General features: G+C 50.1%; 1 protein-coding gene across 2 annotated transcripts in view; it reads right to left on the bottom strand.

The window, feature by feature from the left end:
* CMTM7 (CKLF like MARVEL transmembrane domain containing 7) overlaps positions 1 to 15,825 on the bottom strand; it is a 67,058-nt gene that overhangs the window by 4,052 nt on the left and 47,181 nt on the right. Inside the window, exons 3-5 of one of the 2 annotated variants that reach the window (XM_072793118.1) lie at positions 14,136 to 14,234; positions 10,850 to 10,931; positions 8,000 to 8,644 (exon numbers count right to left, since the gene is read on the bottom strand). In XM_072793118.1, coding sequence (XP_072649219.1) covers positions 8,631 to 8,644; positions 10,850 to 10,931; positions 14,136 to 14,234 — 195 coding nt within the window. In that variant the 3' untranslated portion in view covers positions 8,000 to 8,630. Of the gene's footprint in view, positions 1 to 7,999; positions 8,645 to 10,849; positions 10,932 to 14,135; positions 14,235 to 15,825 lie in introns of those variants that run through there. The other variant, XM_072793119.1, reaches the window with a different exon arrangement.

Genomic DNA, 15,825 nt, shown 5'->3' with positions numbered 1-15,825 from the left:
GTTTTTTTAAAAACTCACTTTAGAGTTCTTGACATATTGTGGATGCTATCCTTTGTTAGTAATAAATTAGCCTTGGAAATGTCTTACCAAAGTCGAAAATAATATTTTAACTGCTTCTTTGCTTATCAATTGTTACCTCAAGGTCACAGACATTCTCTGCTTTCTAAATTGTTTAAAGATTTGCATTTTGGATGCCTGGGTGGCTCAGCGGTTGAGTGTCTGCCTTTGGCTCAGGCCATGATCCCAGACTCCTGGGATCGAGTCTCACATCGGGCTCGCTGCAGGGAGCCTGCTTCTCCCTCTGCCTGTGTCTCTGCCTCTCTCTGTTTCTTATGAACAAATAAAATCTTAAAAAAAAAATAAAGATTTGCATTTTATATTTAATACTTGAATGTACATCAATCTCTGTGTGTGGTGTGAGTACTGCATGCCATCTCATTTCTCGTGTTAGCAAGTGACTCTTCGCTCCTCTAGAGACAGTGTCCCTCTGTCATTTACCAGGTTTGTGTATATGTGTGGGTCCAAGGCTGGCTTTCTTGGCCTGTTTTTCTATACTTAGGCTAATACCACAGTCTTGATAAAGTCTTAATATCTAATAAGGCAAGTTTAAAATTATTCTATTCTTGACACTTCTTTATTTTGAAGTCTTTTAAAAAAGATTTTATTTACTTATTTGAGATAGTATGAGCAAATTGGGGAGGGAAGGAGAAGGAGGAGCAGGTTCCACACTGAGCAGGGAGCCCAATGTGAGACTTGATCCCAAGACCTTGAGATCATACCTGTGCTGAAGGCAGATGCTTAACTGACTAAGCCACCCAGGGGCCCCTGTTTTAAAGATTCTTTAAAAATAGTTATAGATTTGCAGTAAAATTGAGAGGTTACAGAGGTACTTTCATTTTTACTATAAAATCTTAAGATAGGTTTGTCAAGTACCATAAAAAGCCTGTGTTAATTTTTTTCTTGCAATTGCATTGAATTTATAGATTAATTTTGGGGGGGGGTGATTATGATTAAACTTTGTCATGAACCTAGACTCTCCACTGATATGGTTGGGTCTTTTTTTTTTTTTTTTTTTCAGTAAAGTTTGATGGTTTTCTTCATAAAAGTCTTGTACATCCTTTGTCAGATTATCCTAGATACTTAATTTCTGCAGGTATCCAGAATGGGATCTTTTTTAGTATTCCAATTAGAATGGTGGAAGGGGATTGTGATAGAGTTGTAATGATCTTGTATTCAGCACTATTGCTGAAATCTCTTGTTAACTCTGATAGCTTGTGGACTCCTGTAGGACTTCTCACATCCTGGATAATTTGTATCCTTGTGTTATTTAACTTGTTCCTCTCTTCTCAGTGTTTTCTTTAAACAAAGATATCTGTAAAGGCTTGCTTAAAATCAGATTAGTCTTCTCCTTTTTCTAAGGTTTTCTTGTGGGTGATGCTGTGGACTTTACCAGGCAGCCTGTGCTCTCCAGCAGGCCTGCACTAGCTGTATCCCTTTGTGGTTCGGCTGCTGTCATCTGATCCCGCCCACCATAAGGGTTCCCGTCAACTTTTTAGTTAGAAGTTTCCATCCCTTGACCTTTCTCTTAATCTGTTATCAGAGGTTGCAAAATGGTGACTGTAATTCCTGCCACTTTTATTAGCTAAAATTCTTCAGTAACACCCTTCTCATTTGTACCGTGCATATTTGACTTTACAGAAACAACAGTAATCGGTACTCCTACTCACCTCCTGAATGATACTGACACCTGAGTAATGCCTGTCAGTTCTTCCCGTCTACTGCATTGTTAGGGCCTAGTAGTTTTTACTTGATCCTGTTTTAACACCTTCTTCACTTTCCAGGTGTTTGTCTAAGTGCTTTTCTCTAGATGTGGTTGCTTCATATAACCATGTATGTAACATAAATATTGAGCCTGTAATTAAAGTTATGCATTTCTTTGGGGGCCGCACTCAGTGTATTCCGTCGTCACTAGTCGGGTCCTGGGTGGCCCAAACACCTGACCATACAGCGAGGCCATTAGTAGCAGCCCATGAGCTGGTGTGCAAATGTTGTTCACTAGATCTTGGGGTGGTGCACTCTGGCTAATAGTCCCACGTGTTCAGCCCATTGCATGAGGTGTCCACTGTGGTGGGCCGTGAACCATTTACCACCCCTGGATGGTGATAGCACTGCGGAGGACCTGCTTGCCTCAGAGGTGGGTGGGCTCTTTCATCACTGATTCTTGTCACCTGGCTTATTTGGTAGGTTAAATCAGCAGTTCATTAGGGAAAACACTATTTCTGTCTAATGGGTGGGCAACCACCTGTTTGTGAAGATGGTTAAAGGCTCAGGGGCTGGGCTTGGCCCTTAATCAGAAGATCCATTTTCTCCTCAGGAGCGGACTTTCTGGGTCTTGTCTCATCTATGGAATCTAGTTCAGAGTTGCCAGATAAGAATGTCAAGTGGGAATCAGTTTGGTTTAGGGCTCAATAATGCTAGCAGTTGCCTCTCGGCAGGAAGAGGAAGCCATCAAATTCCAAAGCTCACAGGCCCAGAAGTGGAGTTTTCATTGCTAAAGGCTCAAGTCAACTGTGCGATCAGTTGGACACCTGTAGTTTCTTAAGGTCTGAGGGAGACAGAGGCTCTAAGGTAAGGCATTTACAGCTGCCTGAATTGCTCCTAAAATTTCCTTGCGAGGGCCCTCACTCAAATGAATACATGTCTGATGACTTGGGGTGGAGGCTGTAGGAATATTCCTAGGTTTGGGATGTACAGTCTCCAATAGCTAAAGTACAAAGCAGCCAGTTTGGGTATGGGGACACTTCTTCTGTAGTTGTTGCTACTATAAAGTTTGTCCTTTTTTTTTTTTTTTTTTTTTTAAGATTTTATTCATTTAGTCATGAGAGAAAGAAGCAGAGGGAGAAGCAGGCTCCCTGCTGTGATGCGGGACTCCTCCCAGGACTCTGGGATCACAACCTGAGCTGAAGGCAGATGCTTAACTGCCTGAGCCACAGGCACCCAGTTTGTTCTAACTTGATAGTAAACTAGCTCCTCGAGCTGTGACACGGCTTCCAAGACGGTCACTTGGAAGGCAGGACACTTGGATTCCGTCCTCATTTCAAGCCCATCTGTCTTTCAGCAGCTGTGCTTGGGTGGCATGTAATGCAACTAACGCAGTTTTCTCTGTGGAGCCATTATGGAAATGCTGCCAGAACCACCAGAAGTGCACATTACACTAGCTGTGTCCCATGCACTGATGCTCTGTCACCGGAGAATTCAGAGCAGTGTGAGTGTATGCTGTCAGGTGAAGACAGCTCCCTCACTCCATATCCCTGCCCCCGGCCCTAACAAGGAGATCTAAAAATAAAGTAGTAGCAATGCTGTAGATTGCAGAACGAGGTATGACAACACATTCATTCACTTTGATAATGTCAGGCACTGTGGAAATGGCCATGACCACGGTCTTTCAGCTCCCGTGGCTGGCAAAGGTGTTCCACTTAAAGGCATCTGTGGAGCTTCGCGTGGCCCTCTGGCTATAGGAAACCTTGTGGGAGAAGACAACGTACTTTCTCTTCTTCCAGGAAAAGGCGCCTCTCCAGGTCATGCTTGGGAAGCTCTGTGGACGAACACCGTTCTTGGCTCGGCCTCTGAGCCTTCTAGGAGCCACCAATAGGGGTCGCAGGGAGTGTGTCCTGTGAGCAGATTCTTGCCAAAGAGCCACGCACAGAGTCCAGACCAAAAAACAAGATGCTCACGCAGCCACACAACTACAGCCAGTATCTAGTAAGTTGAGGGATACTTGGGGCTTCCTCCAGGGTGGCGTTGAACCCGGACACCCAACCCCATGTCCCTCCTTGTCGTGCTGCCAATTAGTGCAGTCCCGGGGGTATCAGCTCAGGTTCGGGTCTTTGCTCCGCGCCGGGTTTCGGGGTTTCGCTTCTGCTGCTCCCGCGCCCTCACTGCCCCCTGACTGCCTGGCCTTTCCTTCTGCCCGTCCGTGGACTCTTAATCCCAAAATATGTGGGCAAATGCGGGTTGTTTTCCCGAGCCACTTTTTTTCTGGCATTCAGTGGCCTCGTCACCCTGGATTTTTTATTTTGTAGGCAGTCCACATCTTGTTCGGATCACTTGCCTGTTTGAGACTGTTGGTGGCTTTCTGCCCCACCCACCCCTCGGGGACTTACTGGTCTCCCTCTTTCCAGACCCCTGGCCATTCATCTCTCCCCAGGGCCCTATACCTTGTCATTGGGCCACTTCCACCAAAGTAGATGATCAGACGCCCTGCACAGTGCTTTGCCCCCCGCTCCCGTCTTCCAAGGCCGCCCCTGGGTAAGGCTGTTCACGCAGCCACCACGGATTTCCTGCTTGTACCCGCAGATCCACCCGAACCGCGAACCGCGGGCGCCGGGGACAAGCTGGGAAGGAGGGAGCCCAAAGAAAGAGGATTTACGACCCGGCCCCACCCTGCGCCCGCCCCGCCCCCCGTTTAAAAAAGAAAAGGATGTTTTACTACCGAGTTGGCCGCCACCGCAACTGTTCCCTTGGTCCCACGGAACTGCCTCGGAGAAGAGGTGTAAAACCTGCCCCGGGACACTTTGTCCCTGGAGACGAGCACAGATGTTTCCCCTGACTCCTGTGTCCCATTGCCCGCTAGTACCCCCGGGGCAGGAACCCTACTGCGCTAGCGGGTGCACGTGGGGGGTGCTGGCTGGGGTCCCCGGCAGCGACCCCAGGAAAGCTCCCACATGAGGGTCCACAGGCGTCGGTGGAGGCCTGGAGCACAACTGTGTGGTTACCATGACAACGTTGGTCCTAGCCCTTGCAGGGCTGGCACTGCCGCGGTGGCCGGATCAGGAGTCTCCTGAGGCCGAGAGGATGTAAAGTGTCGCGTAAAGCGGGGGGTGCGGGTGGGGGGGAGGGGGAGGGTGTCACAGCGGGGAGTGAAGTCCCACAAGTCTACAGCCGGCGTGGTGGCCGTTCATCTCATTACAAATAGCTACCGTGAGCATATGCACTTACGAGCAGTCCACAGCGCCGCAGCTGAGCTCTAACAAGGAAAGCAAGGACGTGACGAACCGCAGGGTCGGGAGGCGACGCTGCGAGGGGAGGTGCGGGCGCGGGCAGCCCGCGGGCCCCAACGGTGGGCGACGAGCCGCGCTGCGCCCGGCCGCCGCTGGAGGGCGCGCGGGAGGCGCGGAGGGGCTGGGGCGGCCGTGGGGCGGGTCTGACTTCGCGCCGGGCCCGGGGAGGCCAGCGGCGAGCGGCGGCCGGCAGGGGACCCGGGGACGGCGTTCGGCAGGAAGCGGGGGCCCGGACTTCCAGCCGCCGGCCCGGTTTGCTTCTGCGCGAAGCGTCTATTCCGCAGCCTCTGAAACGCGGGAAGTGTTCAGCCCAGAAAGCCCGACGTGCCCTTGTTTCGGGGCCTGGGGCCGGGGCAGCCCTGGGCGGCTGCCTGCTCCGCGAGCGCCCCGACGCGGCAGGGAGCGCGGCTCGTAGTTTCGGTCCAGGGGCGCGCCTCAGACCGCGGCACGTCCCTTTTTGCACAGCTCGGCGTGGAGTTAACCGTGGTCTTTCTCATTTGCATAGTTTTCGTGCACACAGAAAATTGCAATAAAACCCCAGCGAGCCACCAGTTGCCCCATCACCTTACAAGATCCACAGGCTCCAGTTGCCCTCCCGATGCTCTGCACCGGGAAGCCCCTGGGTGCCCGGCCCAGCGCCCCGGTGCCCAGCCTGCAGCTCCCTTCCGCTCAGGGCGCGCTGAACTTTTTTTTTTTTTTTTAAGTGGAGAAATCTCCTTTTTTCAATCTAAATCATATGAAACTCCATTATATAAAACAGGAACTAGGATACTAATATAAACGATCAGTTTACGGTTATATATACTTATTATAAAGCCGGTCCATAAGAACAGGATTAATTTGAAAAGCCCGCAATTTGGAGGAAGGTCATTGGGGTTGTAGCCTCATCTCCGGATTCATTCCCTGGCTTTGTATTGGTTGTGCAGGGATGGAGAAATCCTGGCTTGCCCAGGACACCCAGGCCACAGCAGGTTCTAGCAGCTTGCTTCATGTGCTTGGTGTCTTCCTCACCTAGGGGCTGCGAGGCCAGGGAGCCTGTGGGGGGAGGGGGATGTGAGGAGGGGGGAGGGGTTGAGGGGTTCCAGTGTCAGTGTTTGCTACTGAGAACAGGAGTGTGTGGTTTCAGGGGTTAACATATAGTTTGCACAGAAAATCAGACATGCGTGAGCCCCTGAAGCACCTCTGAGAGTTCACAGGATGTTCTCCTCTTGCTGAGGAGAGGCCCCAAAGACTCTTGTGTTTCCATGGCAACAAAGTTCGCTTTTCATGCTGGGGAGGATGCCTGGGAGGGAGGGGGGGTCCCAAGGAATGGGTCATTTTAGTATCCTGGCTGGAGGACTGAGCAGGTACATGTGTCTGGAAGAGAAGATTCTAGCACATGGCTACAAGCACAAGGAGTGTGTCAGCCAAGGGCCTCCCCTAGAGGCACACTTGTTTCCTTCTCTGGGCCTGTCTGCAAACGCGGGGGCCAACTGTCCATGGAGGAAGCCAGTTGGTGTAGGCCCGCTCCAGTCCTGCCTGGCCATTCCAGAGGCCCCGGGACAGTGATCACAGGCCAGGCCCTGGAGACAGCCAGACCCGGACTCAAATCCCAGCTCTGTCACCAGCCTGGCTTCCTACTCGGCTTTCTCCTTGGGCCTCCCTGCTCCATTGCCAGTCCGTTGGGGGCAGGTGCGGGGCAGTTTTATCGCTGCACACAGCAGCCTGCTAGAGAACCACACCAAGGCTGTCTCAGGGGACTTCTCTGAGCAAGTTTTCTTGTGGGTGGCAGAGGCTTCCCCAAGGGAGACTGCCACCTTCCATCTCCCATCCTTTCTCCCTCCAGGCTTAGGCCAGGCCCAGGAGGCTCTGTTGGCCAGGGAGCAGGCTGCCTGTGGGGCAGGACATGGGCAGACCAGCTTGGGCCTCATCTCCTGGTGCCCCCTCGAGCCAGAGGTTCCAAAACCTTTCCTGGGGGCTCAGGTTGGCCCCTGACTCCCTGTCTTCCCTCCTCTCACCTCTTTACTTGGTCCAGCCTGGCCATGACTGCACAGTGGGTCACCCGCTATGCTGCGAGCTGGGGTGGTGGGTATGGAGTTTGGGTTATACACGGGCAACCCCCCTGGGCTGAGCAGTCCCAGAGAGGGCCTGGTTTGGGGAAGACACACGCCCCTGCCAGCCTGTCTCTAGCACCTGTTAGAACATGGTGCTGGCTGTGCAGCCGGCTTTGGCCTGGGTGTACCCTGGGTCTCGCTCTAAGCCCCTGGTGCCCCAAGTTGCTCTTCCAGCTGCTTAGGTGCCTAGACAGATCATCTTGTGTTGCTTTAAAGAAACAAACAAAAAACTGTAGTAAAATATGTGTAACATAAAACTTACCAATTTAGTAATTTTTAGGTGTGCAGCGCAGTGGCATTATTTATGTTGTTGGGCAGCCGCCGCCAGCATCCATCTCCAGAACCTTTCCATCTTCCCACATGGAAACTGTTCCATTAAACACTAACTCCCCAGGCCCTGGCAACCACCATTCTACTCTGTGTCTCTGGATTTTAACTTCTCTAGGAACCTCTTGTAAATGGAATCAGTCGGCATTTGTCCTTTTGTGTCTGGCTCATTTCACTGGGCATAAAGTCTTCGAGGTTCACCTGTGGTGTAGTAGGTACCAGAATTTTCTTCTTCTTTTTTGTTTGAGGGCTGCTTGTGTTGCTCTTGAGTACTGCTTTGTGTCTTGTGTGAACAGTACTGGCTTCCACTCTTAACATCAATTTACTCTGAAAATATGCAAATCTTGAGGGGCCATGTCTTCTGCATCCTTATCATTCTTACCTCCAGGGAGGGGCCGGGGGTGTGAGCACACACTGGCCAGGCCTCAGGCTCTGTCGTGCACTTTCCCCTGAGCTTTGTGGGCCCCACCACCACTTTACTCCTGGTCTACAGCCTTGTTTAATAAGAAATCCTTGTGCAACTGGCCAAGTTAATATTTTATTACAAAACACACATGCCCACACACAGAAACACACATGCCCCCACACACATACACACACGATGGTGATTAAGGCTACGGCCCAAAAGCAGACAGGATCTCCTATCTGGGGACAGGCTGACCACAGTGCTTCTGCACACACACCTCACTGAAGGAAGAGGGTCTTTGGGAGAGGGGCTTTCCAAGCTAGATAAATTAGGAGGTGGCTTTGTTTTTATAGGAGGACTTAAGGCGGCTTCACTCCCTTGAGGAATGTGAAGGAGAAGATTGAGGCAGGAGCATTCAGAAACCCCTCCCTCGTGTTAAGCGGGATCAGTCTGTCCCTGATGCGGTTGGTTCTAGAAGCAGGAGGAAGAGACCAGATTTCCCCTGGAGGCCGGTTTTCTTTCCCAAGCCCGGAGGAATGTTCTCCAAGGAAGACCAGACAGAGAGGCTCAGCGAGGCTCAGGGAGCCTAAGAGGATGCCCAGCCCCCCTTCCGCCCCCCTCTGTGCCCAGCGGCGTGGACGGGGCTTTGGCACAGAAACACAGGGTCAAGAGTCCTCGGCGGGGAGCTGGGCCCCTGACCCTCCCGTCCTCGGGGCCTCCCGCAGGGCCGGGCCTGGGGCGGCGTCACACAGCTGCATCTTGGGAAGGAAATGGCAAAGTTAGGACAGCTGGCAAGACAGGGCGCACCCAGAAGCCACACACCAGAGGGCTGACCCCAGTTCTGCTCAGTGCACTTCCTTCCTCCATCCGGTACCAACTGCCATTGGAATGATTTTACCCTTTCTAAATACATTTCTAGAAGAAAAAAAAAAAACTCAGTAGGGCAGGGATGATTTCTATCGCTGCCCCTCCCTGCCCAGGCCTATCCTCAGAGGGACTTGAACTGTGTTAGGGGTTTCTTTTGGCTTCATGAATTTTAAGCCCTATGTTTCTGCCAAGATTTACACATGTATCACCCTTAGACAGTTACCAAGTAACTCTCTTTTACTTTCTCTACTTTTCATCATTCATTTTTTCCTTAAACAGCTGTACCCAGAAATGCAACCCACGAACTGTCCAATCCACCCACCTAAAGTATACACTTGCAAAGTTTCATATTCACATCCATTCACAGGATGGTGCAAGCACTGACTGCCACAGTGTTAGAATATTTCATCACTCCAAAAAGAAGCCCCATTCCCATCTACTGTCCCCTCCCCCAGCCCCTGGCAGCCCCTGATCTACTTTCTGCCTCTCTGGATAAGCCTATTCAACACATTCCCTATCAGTGCAATCCTACAGTCTCTGGTCTTGTGACTGGCTCCCTGCCCTCTGTGTCCTGTTAACTTTTTGTCAGTGGCTTCTAGAAGGAAATGGAAGCTCTAATGAAACAACCTTTCTGTGGGGCAGCTCAGATTATATATATACTGTACAGGCTTTGATATTTTCTAGTGCATTCATTTAAAGGAAAGAACAAAGGAAGGGCTGGAGTAGAGAAGTGGGGATTAATCAAAATAGTAGGTCGCACACTCAGCAGTGTTACTTCTAGTAATGTATTCTTAAGAGAAACGGTATTAGGAATGAGAATGGGGCTACATTTACAAGGATGTTCTTTACAACCCTGTTTAGTAGCAAAGAATTAAAAGCGAAACAAAACATGACCCCAAATAGGAGATAAATTAAGTAAACCATGACACAGACATGCAGTAGAGTCAATGCAACACCACAGAGCCATTAAAAGTGATGGGGAAGAAGGGGACTGCCTGGCTTAGCCAGTAGAGCATTTGACTCCTGATCTCGGGGTTGTGAGTTTGAGCCCCACGTTGGGTCTAGAGATCACTTAAAAATAAAATCTTAAAAGTAAGTAAATGAATCAACGAGTAAATAAAAATCTTAAAAAAAATTGATGGAGAAGAATCTCCAACCATGTGGGGAAAATGCCTGACGTTGGTTAAGTAGAAGAATAAGAGCAGGTTACAAGTAACACATAAAGCCTGATCCTTTAGGGGCAACTGGGTAGTTCAGTGGTTAAGCATCTGCCTTTGACTCAGGTCATGATCCTGGGTCCTGGGATCAAGTCCTCATCGTGCTCCCCAAAGGGAGCCTGCTTCTCCTGCCTATGTCTCTGCCTCTCTCTCTCTCTGTGTCTCTCATAAATAAATAAAATCTTTAAAACAAAAAGTCTGATCCCTTAATAAAAGCAATATACATATCTATATATCTTTATACTTATCTATGTATCTTTATTTATTTTTTTTTTTAATTTTTATTTATTTATGATAGTCACAGAGAGAGAGAGAGAAAGGCAGAGACACAGGCAGAGGGAGAAGCAGGCTCCATGCACCGGGAGCCTGACGTGGGATTCGATCCCGGGTCTCCAGGATCGCGCCCTGGGCCAAAGGCAGGCGCTAAACCACTGCGCCACCCAGGGATCCCTCTATGTATCTTTATATCTATGTATCCATCCATCCATCCATCCATCCATCCATCCAGAGAGAAGAAATACTGGAAGGACAGTCACCCAGCAGGTGCTATTTCTAGGCAGTGCGATGATAGTTTTCATGAAAACCTTTTTGTTTTTCTTATTTGTACTTTCTAAATTCTTTACACTTTATTTTTGTCATCAGGAAACTAATTTATGGAAAATGCTTCACCATCAGAAGTGGACATGTGGGGGTATCCCGGGCCATAGAAACAGGACAAGAGTGGAGAGGGAGTCTTGGGTCTGGGCCCCAATGCTTCAAGGCCTCCCCTGCAGCGGGGCTCTTCCTTTCCCTGTTGCTGAACTCCACAGCTGACTGCCCTCCTGGTCTCCAGCAGAGGGAACTTCCAGAGACCGTCTGTGTTTAGACAAAGGAACTCACCTGTTGACTGGGTCACACATGAGATCTTGTAGGACATCCAGATGCTCGCCAGGCAGAGGAAGGTGGCCACGAAACCGAAGATCTGCACAGGAGAGAGAGGAAAGGAGGTTCCCAGGCCAAGGGCCAATAACTCAGGCAGTCCTTTAGTTCCTGTACCAGCTGTGGCCTGGAGGGAGCCTGGGGGATGGAGTGACCTGACCACCTCCTCAGGTGCAGGGATAAGGACCTGTTCCCTCGGTTCCTCCCACAGGGCCTTGGTTCAGGCCTGGCCCTGGGGCTCTGGGCTCCACCTCTTGGCCCTCCTCACTCTGGGGAACTCCAGGGCCCACATTCGGGTTCATATTTACCAACTGACCTGAGGCCAAGGCACTGTGCAAAACAATTACTGGGGCTAATGACAGAGGAAAAGGTGGAATTACGCATTTTAATTTGAGTCTTTGAATTCCTAATGTTCAGATGGCTTTTACTGGTATGACAGCGTTGCGTTTCATTCATAATGGCTTTCTGTTCCACCTCGCTCCACAGCTGTGTAAGAGCTAGAAGCCAAGACCTTGCTGACAGTGTTATGTTTGCACATATTTAAACAATCTTAGACTAAAATCAGTTAAGGTAGCTCCTTCCTTTCTGAGGCTCCACCCGGTGCCCACGTGGCTGACCTCGCTGACCTGGGAAAGCTGACCCAGCCCAGTCTAGCTTCATTTAAAGATAAGGGGCAGGGCACCCCGAGAAGAATAGGACCTCATGTGAGGCTCATCCGATGGTTAGAGAGAAGCAGACACACACTCCGGTGTCTGTCTGGAACTTCCAAGCCTGAAGCTTTAGTAGCTATAACTCATTGACTACCTTGACGTGCCCGTCCGAGTTCTAAGCCCGTTAGGTGTGCTGATCCCTTCAATTCCCATCACTCTGCTAGGTGGGTGCTGCCGAGCTCCTCCCGTCTCCCTCATCTGGCAGCTAAGGAAATGGAGGGACAGTGAGTCAACCAGTTTGCCCAGGGCCACAGGACCAGCGAGGGCTGGGCATGGGATCTGAGCCCTGGGCCCTGCTCTAGTTTTGCCCAGGTGTTCCTGGACTCGCACATGGCCTCATGTTCGGGACACGGCTACAGGCTGATGCGCAGGAGGAACAGCCCAGGAGCTGCCAGACAAGGGCATGATTTCCAGGGTTTGGTTTGCTGTTCAAGCCCCCGCTGGATTACAAAAGCCACCTCCCTCTCCCCCAGGTCGCTTTCCTTGGCTCCTTTTGTACCAATTGTCTGCACCACATAATTAGCCTATTGGAGCCTGTCCCTGCCCCTCATTGTCTGTTCTGCACAATTAGCACATTATATACCATCCCGGTCTCCAACTGTCTGCTCTGCATAATTGAACAGTCTATTATATCTACATAATGCTCTTCTGGACGATAATGCCTCATTTGCTAATTGTTTCATGTGCCTTGGCCTTAACTCCTAAACTAGGCTGCCATTTCCTCATATGCAAGGGCCATATCTTTTTATTTCTTCTGGCTCCCCCTTGGCCGAGGCACCAAGATGGTGTATGATGAGTGGGGCTTATTTGGATTCCAGGTGATGTGCAATCTGAATCATAAAACCCAGTGGGAACCTCCCCATGTGGTCCTGACACACAATGGGTGCCAGTTTCCTCAGTGTCTCCACCACCAGCCTGCCTGTAGTTGGGCAGGTAGTAACCTGTAGGTGGCACCTACCCCACTTCTTGGGGACTGCAAGGGGTAGGGAGGTGGCTGCAGGAGGCACTTAAGGCCCATGAGTGTTCAGAGGCTTGGCCGCCCTTCTGTAGCGATGTGCTGCCCCATGCCCACCTTTGGAGGACAGACCCCACCCCTCAATGGAATTCCAGGCACTAACCCACTCCCAACCCAAAGTCTGGAGAATTCTGCTAATGTATAAATGAAAGAGTGACTGTCTCCTAGAGCTTTTCTTAAAACTCATTAAAAAAAAAAAAAAAATCAAGGGCTGCCTGGGTGGCTCAGGTGGCGCCACCTTCAGTCCAGGGTGTGATCCTGGAGACCCGGGATTGAGTCCCACATTGGGCTCCCTGCATGGAGCCTGCTTCTCCCTCTGCCTGTGTCTCTGCCTCCCTCTCTCTCTCTCTCTCTCTCTCTCTGTCTCTCATGAATAAATAAATAAAATTTAAAAATTCAAGGTGTCTGGGTGACTCGGTTAAGCATCCGACTCTTGATTTTGGCTCAGGTCATGATCTCCACGTTGTGAGATAGAACCCTATGCTGGCACAGAGCACACTTAAGATTCTCTCTCTGCCCCGCCCCCGCCCTTGCACATGCACTCTCTTCTTCTTTAAAAAACAAAAGAAAACAAAACAAAAAACTCATTTAAGAAATCTCATCTGGGGATGCCTGGGTGGCTCAGTGGTTTGAGCCTCTACCTTTGGCTCAGAGTGTAATTCCAGTCCAGGGATCGAGTCCTGCATCGGGCTCCCTGCAAGGAGCCTGCTTCTCCCTTTGCCTGTCTCTCTGCCTCTCTCTCTGTGTCTCATGAATAAATAAAATCTTAAAAAAAAATCTCATCTGCTCATTAGTGAGGCAAATCAGTACTGGCCCATAGGCCACCGAACTGTAAGCAATTAGCAAAATCAGAAATCAGATGGCAGGAATCTATAAGTCTTTTAAAAATAATAAATACATATGCATAGAAATCCATGTGTCATGTTTGTATATGTGTGGGAAACACAGACTGCGCCCACAGCACTATGTTTTTACACATTCCCATGCTTCTATTCAGGCTATCAGATGAATCAGTTTTCACCTTTGAAAGGTTTAGGAGTGTTGTCTCCTGGCCTGAATACCGTTGTAAATCAGGACCAGCAAAGCTAAGACCCATGACAGGTATCACTAACTGATCATGTGCTCAGATCCCCGGACCTCAGATCATGGATCCCCGGACTCAAAAGAGGCCTCGGGATCTTTGCCTGCATAGCACAGAGGCAGCCACCAACAAATGGCATGTATAAAGGGACATGTGCATTCACACCGACGGCCCCTGGTGTAAGGAGTGGCTGTTTGAGAAAGGGCTGGGCCTCTGGAGCCCTCTGAGAGTGCCAGGAGCCTTGACCATCCACCTGTGGAGACCCTGTGCTGTAGGCCCAAGTTCAGCTCTCTGGAGACTGCTGTTGGCTGGATCAAGGTGGGTACTGATAGGCACTTTTCTGGAAAAGGCAGGCCCCAGGAAACAATCCCCTTGACGCCCGTCAGAAGAAAATGTGCTAGAAGTGAATTCATTCATGAAGGTTCCCCAGACCATCCTCACCGCTCCAGCTACTAGTCCACTCTGGCTGTAACTCTTGGAGGCTGCCACAATGGAGGCGATTAGGAGGAGCAGGGTACCGATTAAATAATGCAGAAGTTCCTGGGGACAAAAACAGAAAAGCAAAGCAGTGAGTCAGGAGGTCCGCTCCTGGTTCTCAGAGGCAACCAGGCACAGAAGAGAGGAACAGAGGGGAAGGGAGCTACCCCGCAAGACAGAAGAGGAGCTGGGCAGGCAGCCAGAGAGGCAACAAAGAGAAAGGACACTTGTCATGTGAGGAGAGACATCCACTAAGGACCGCTCCACTCCTGAGGGCAATTTGTAGACAGTATTCTGACCTCCGGCCAAAGCTACTGAAAAGCAAACAGCTTCTCACAACTCCCAGGCTGAAGAGATTAAAGGAAGCTCCAGTTCTGAGAAGCAAAGCCCCTGAAAGACATGTGTCTCTCTTACTTCTGCTTCAGAGAAAGTTCTAGGTTAAGTGTGCTGGCTTTGGTGGCTGCCTAGAGTTCCTGCGCACTCTGTGAACCGTTTTTGGTGTGGACCTGAGGTGCTGGCCCTGTCAGAGCTGGAGTCAGAGCTTAGAGTGAGGTCAGGGGCCTTCTGTGAAGTCCATGTGGAGGTGGGGGGAACTGACTCTCTGGCACCTAATAAGCCTCTTAGCTTTGTCCTCATTCATCTTCCCTCAGGCCACACTCTGCCCAGACCACACTCTGCTGAGGCATTTGCTTGCAGGGCAGCCTCACCTGGCTTCCATGATCTCCACCCCATTCACCCTCCAGGCTTAAAATGGCATCTCTGCAGGCCCTGAATGAGGCTGAACTTCTGTCAGCAGCAGGGTAAGGCTTCCACCTCATTTTTCTTCCTCCCCATTAAACACCAGATCAGAGGAGAACTGGCGCTTAGGGACAGGAGAGTACTCTCTCTGGATGCAGAGTGTATTCATTTTTAGTTGTCTTCAATGAGAATTTAGAAATTAGTCCTTCGTGAAGTAAGTTCTGCCCACCGGGGCAGGCACCTATTAAATTTTGGAAAAGCATTCCACTTTTAAGCTGCAGCTCTTCTGAAAACTGTGCAAAATCAAAGACGCCAATTTCTCCTTTAGTGACTAGAAAGGAATATCAGAAGGTAGACCACAGAGATTTTGACTGAAGAGCAGATTAGTAACTGAAGTTCCCCACCTCCAAGATTCTTACACTTGAAGAAAGGAATATGACAAGGGATAGAGAAAATGGACTTGAGAGAGTCCTAAATGGAAAGTGCCTCGAGAGTACCCCACCAATAATGTGGGGCTGGGCTTACACCTCCAACAGGCACTCTGCTCTCTACCCACCCCCATTCCTGCCCCCCAGCCTTGATCTCTCCTTTGCACGTTCATTATCAGCATCATATCAGAGGAACTTGATCACAGAAGTAGAAAGGTGCCATAACTTGGAAAGGGGCCAAAAGAAATGTCTCTCAAAATAACAAAATGGGTAATAACATTAAATGTGAATACTTAAAACAATCCAATCAAGAAGCAGAGGTTGTCAGACTAGATTAAAACAAAACAAAACAAAACAAAACCGGGCAGCCCGGGTGGCTCAGTGGATTGGCGCGCCGCCTTCGGCCCAGGGCCTGATCCTGGGGACCAGGGATCCAGTCCCACAACGGGCTCCCTGCATGGAGCCTGCTTCTCTCTCTGCCTGTGTCT

This window comes from Canis lupus, chromosome 22 (genome assembly GCF_048164855.1).
Source record: "Canis lupus baileyi chromosome 22, mCanLup2.hap1, whole genome shotgun sequence".
Lineage (NCBI taxonomy): Eukaryota > Metazoa > Chordata > Mammalia > Carnivora > Canidae > Canis > Canis lupus.
Note: the sequence above shows the minus strand (reverse complement) of the source record. Positions and strands in the feature narration are given on the sequence as shown.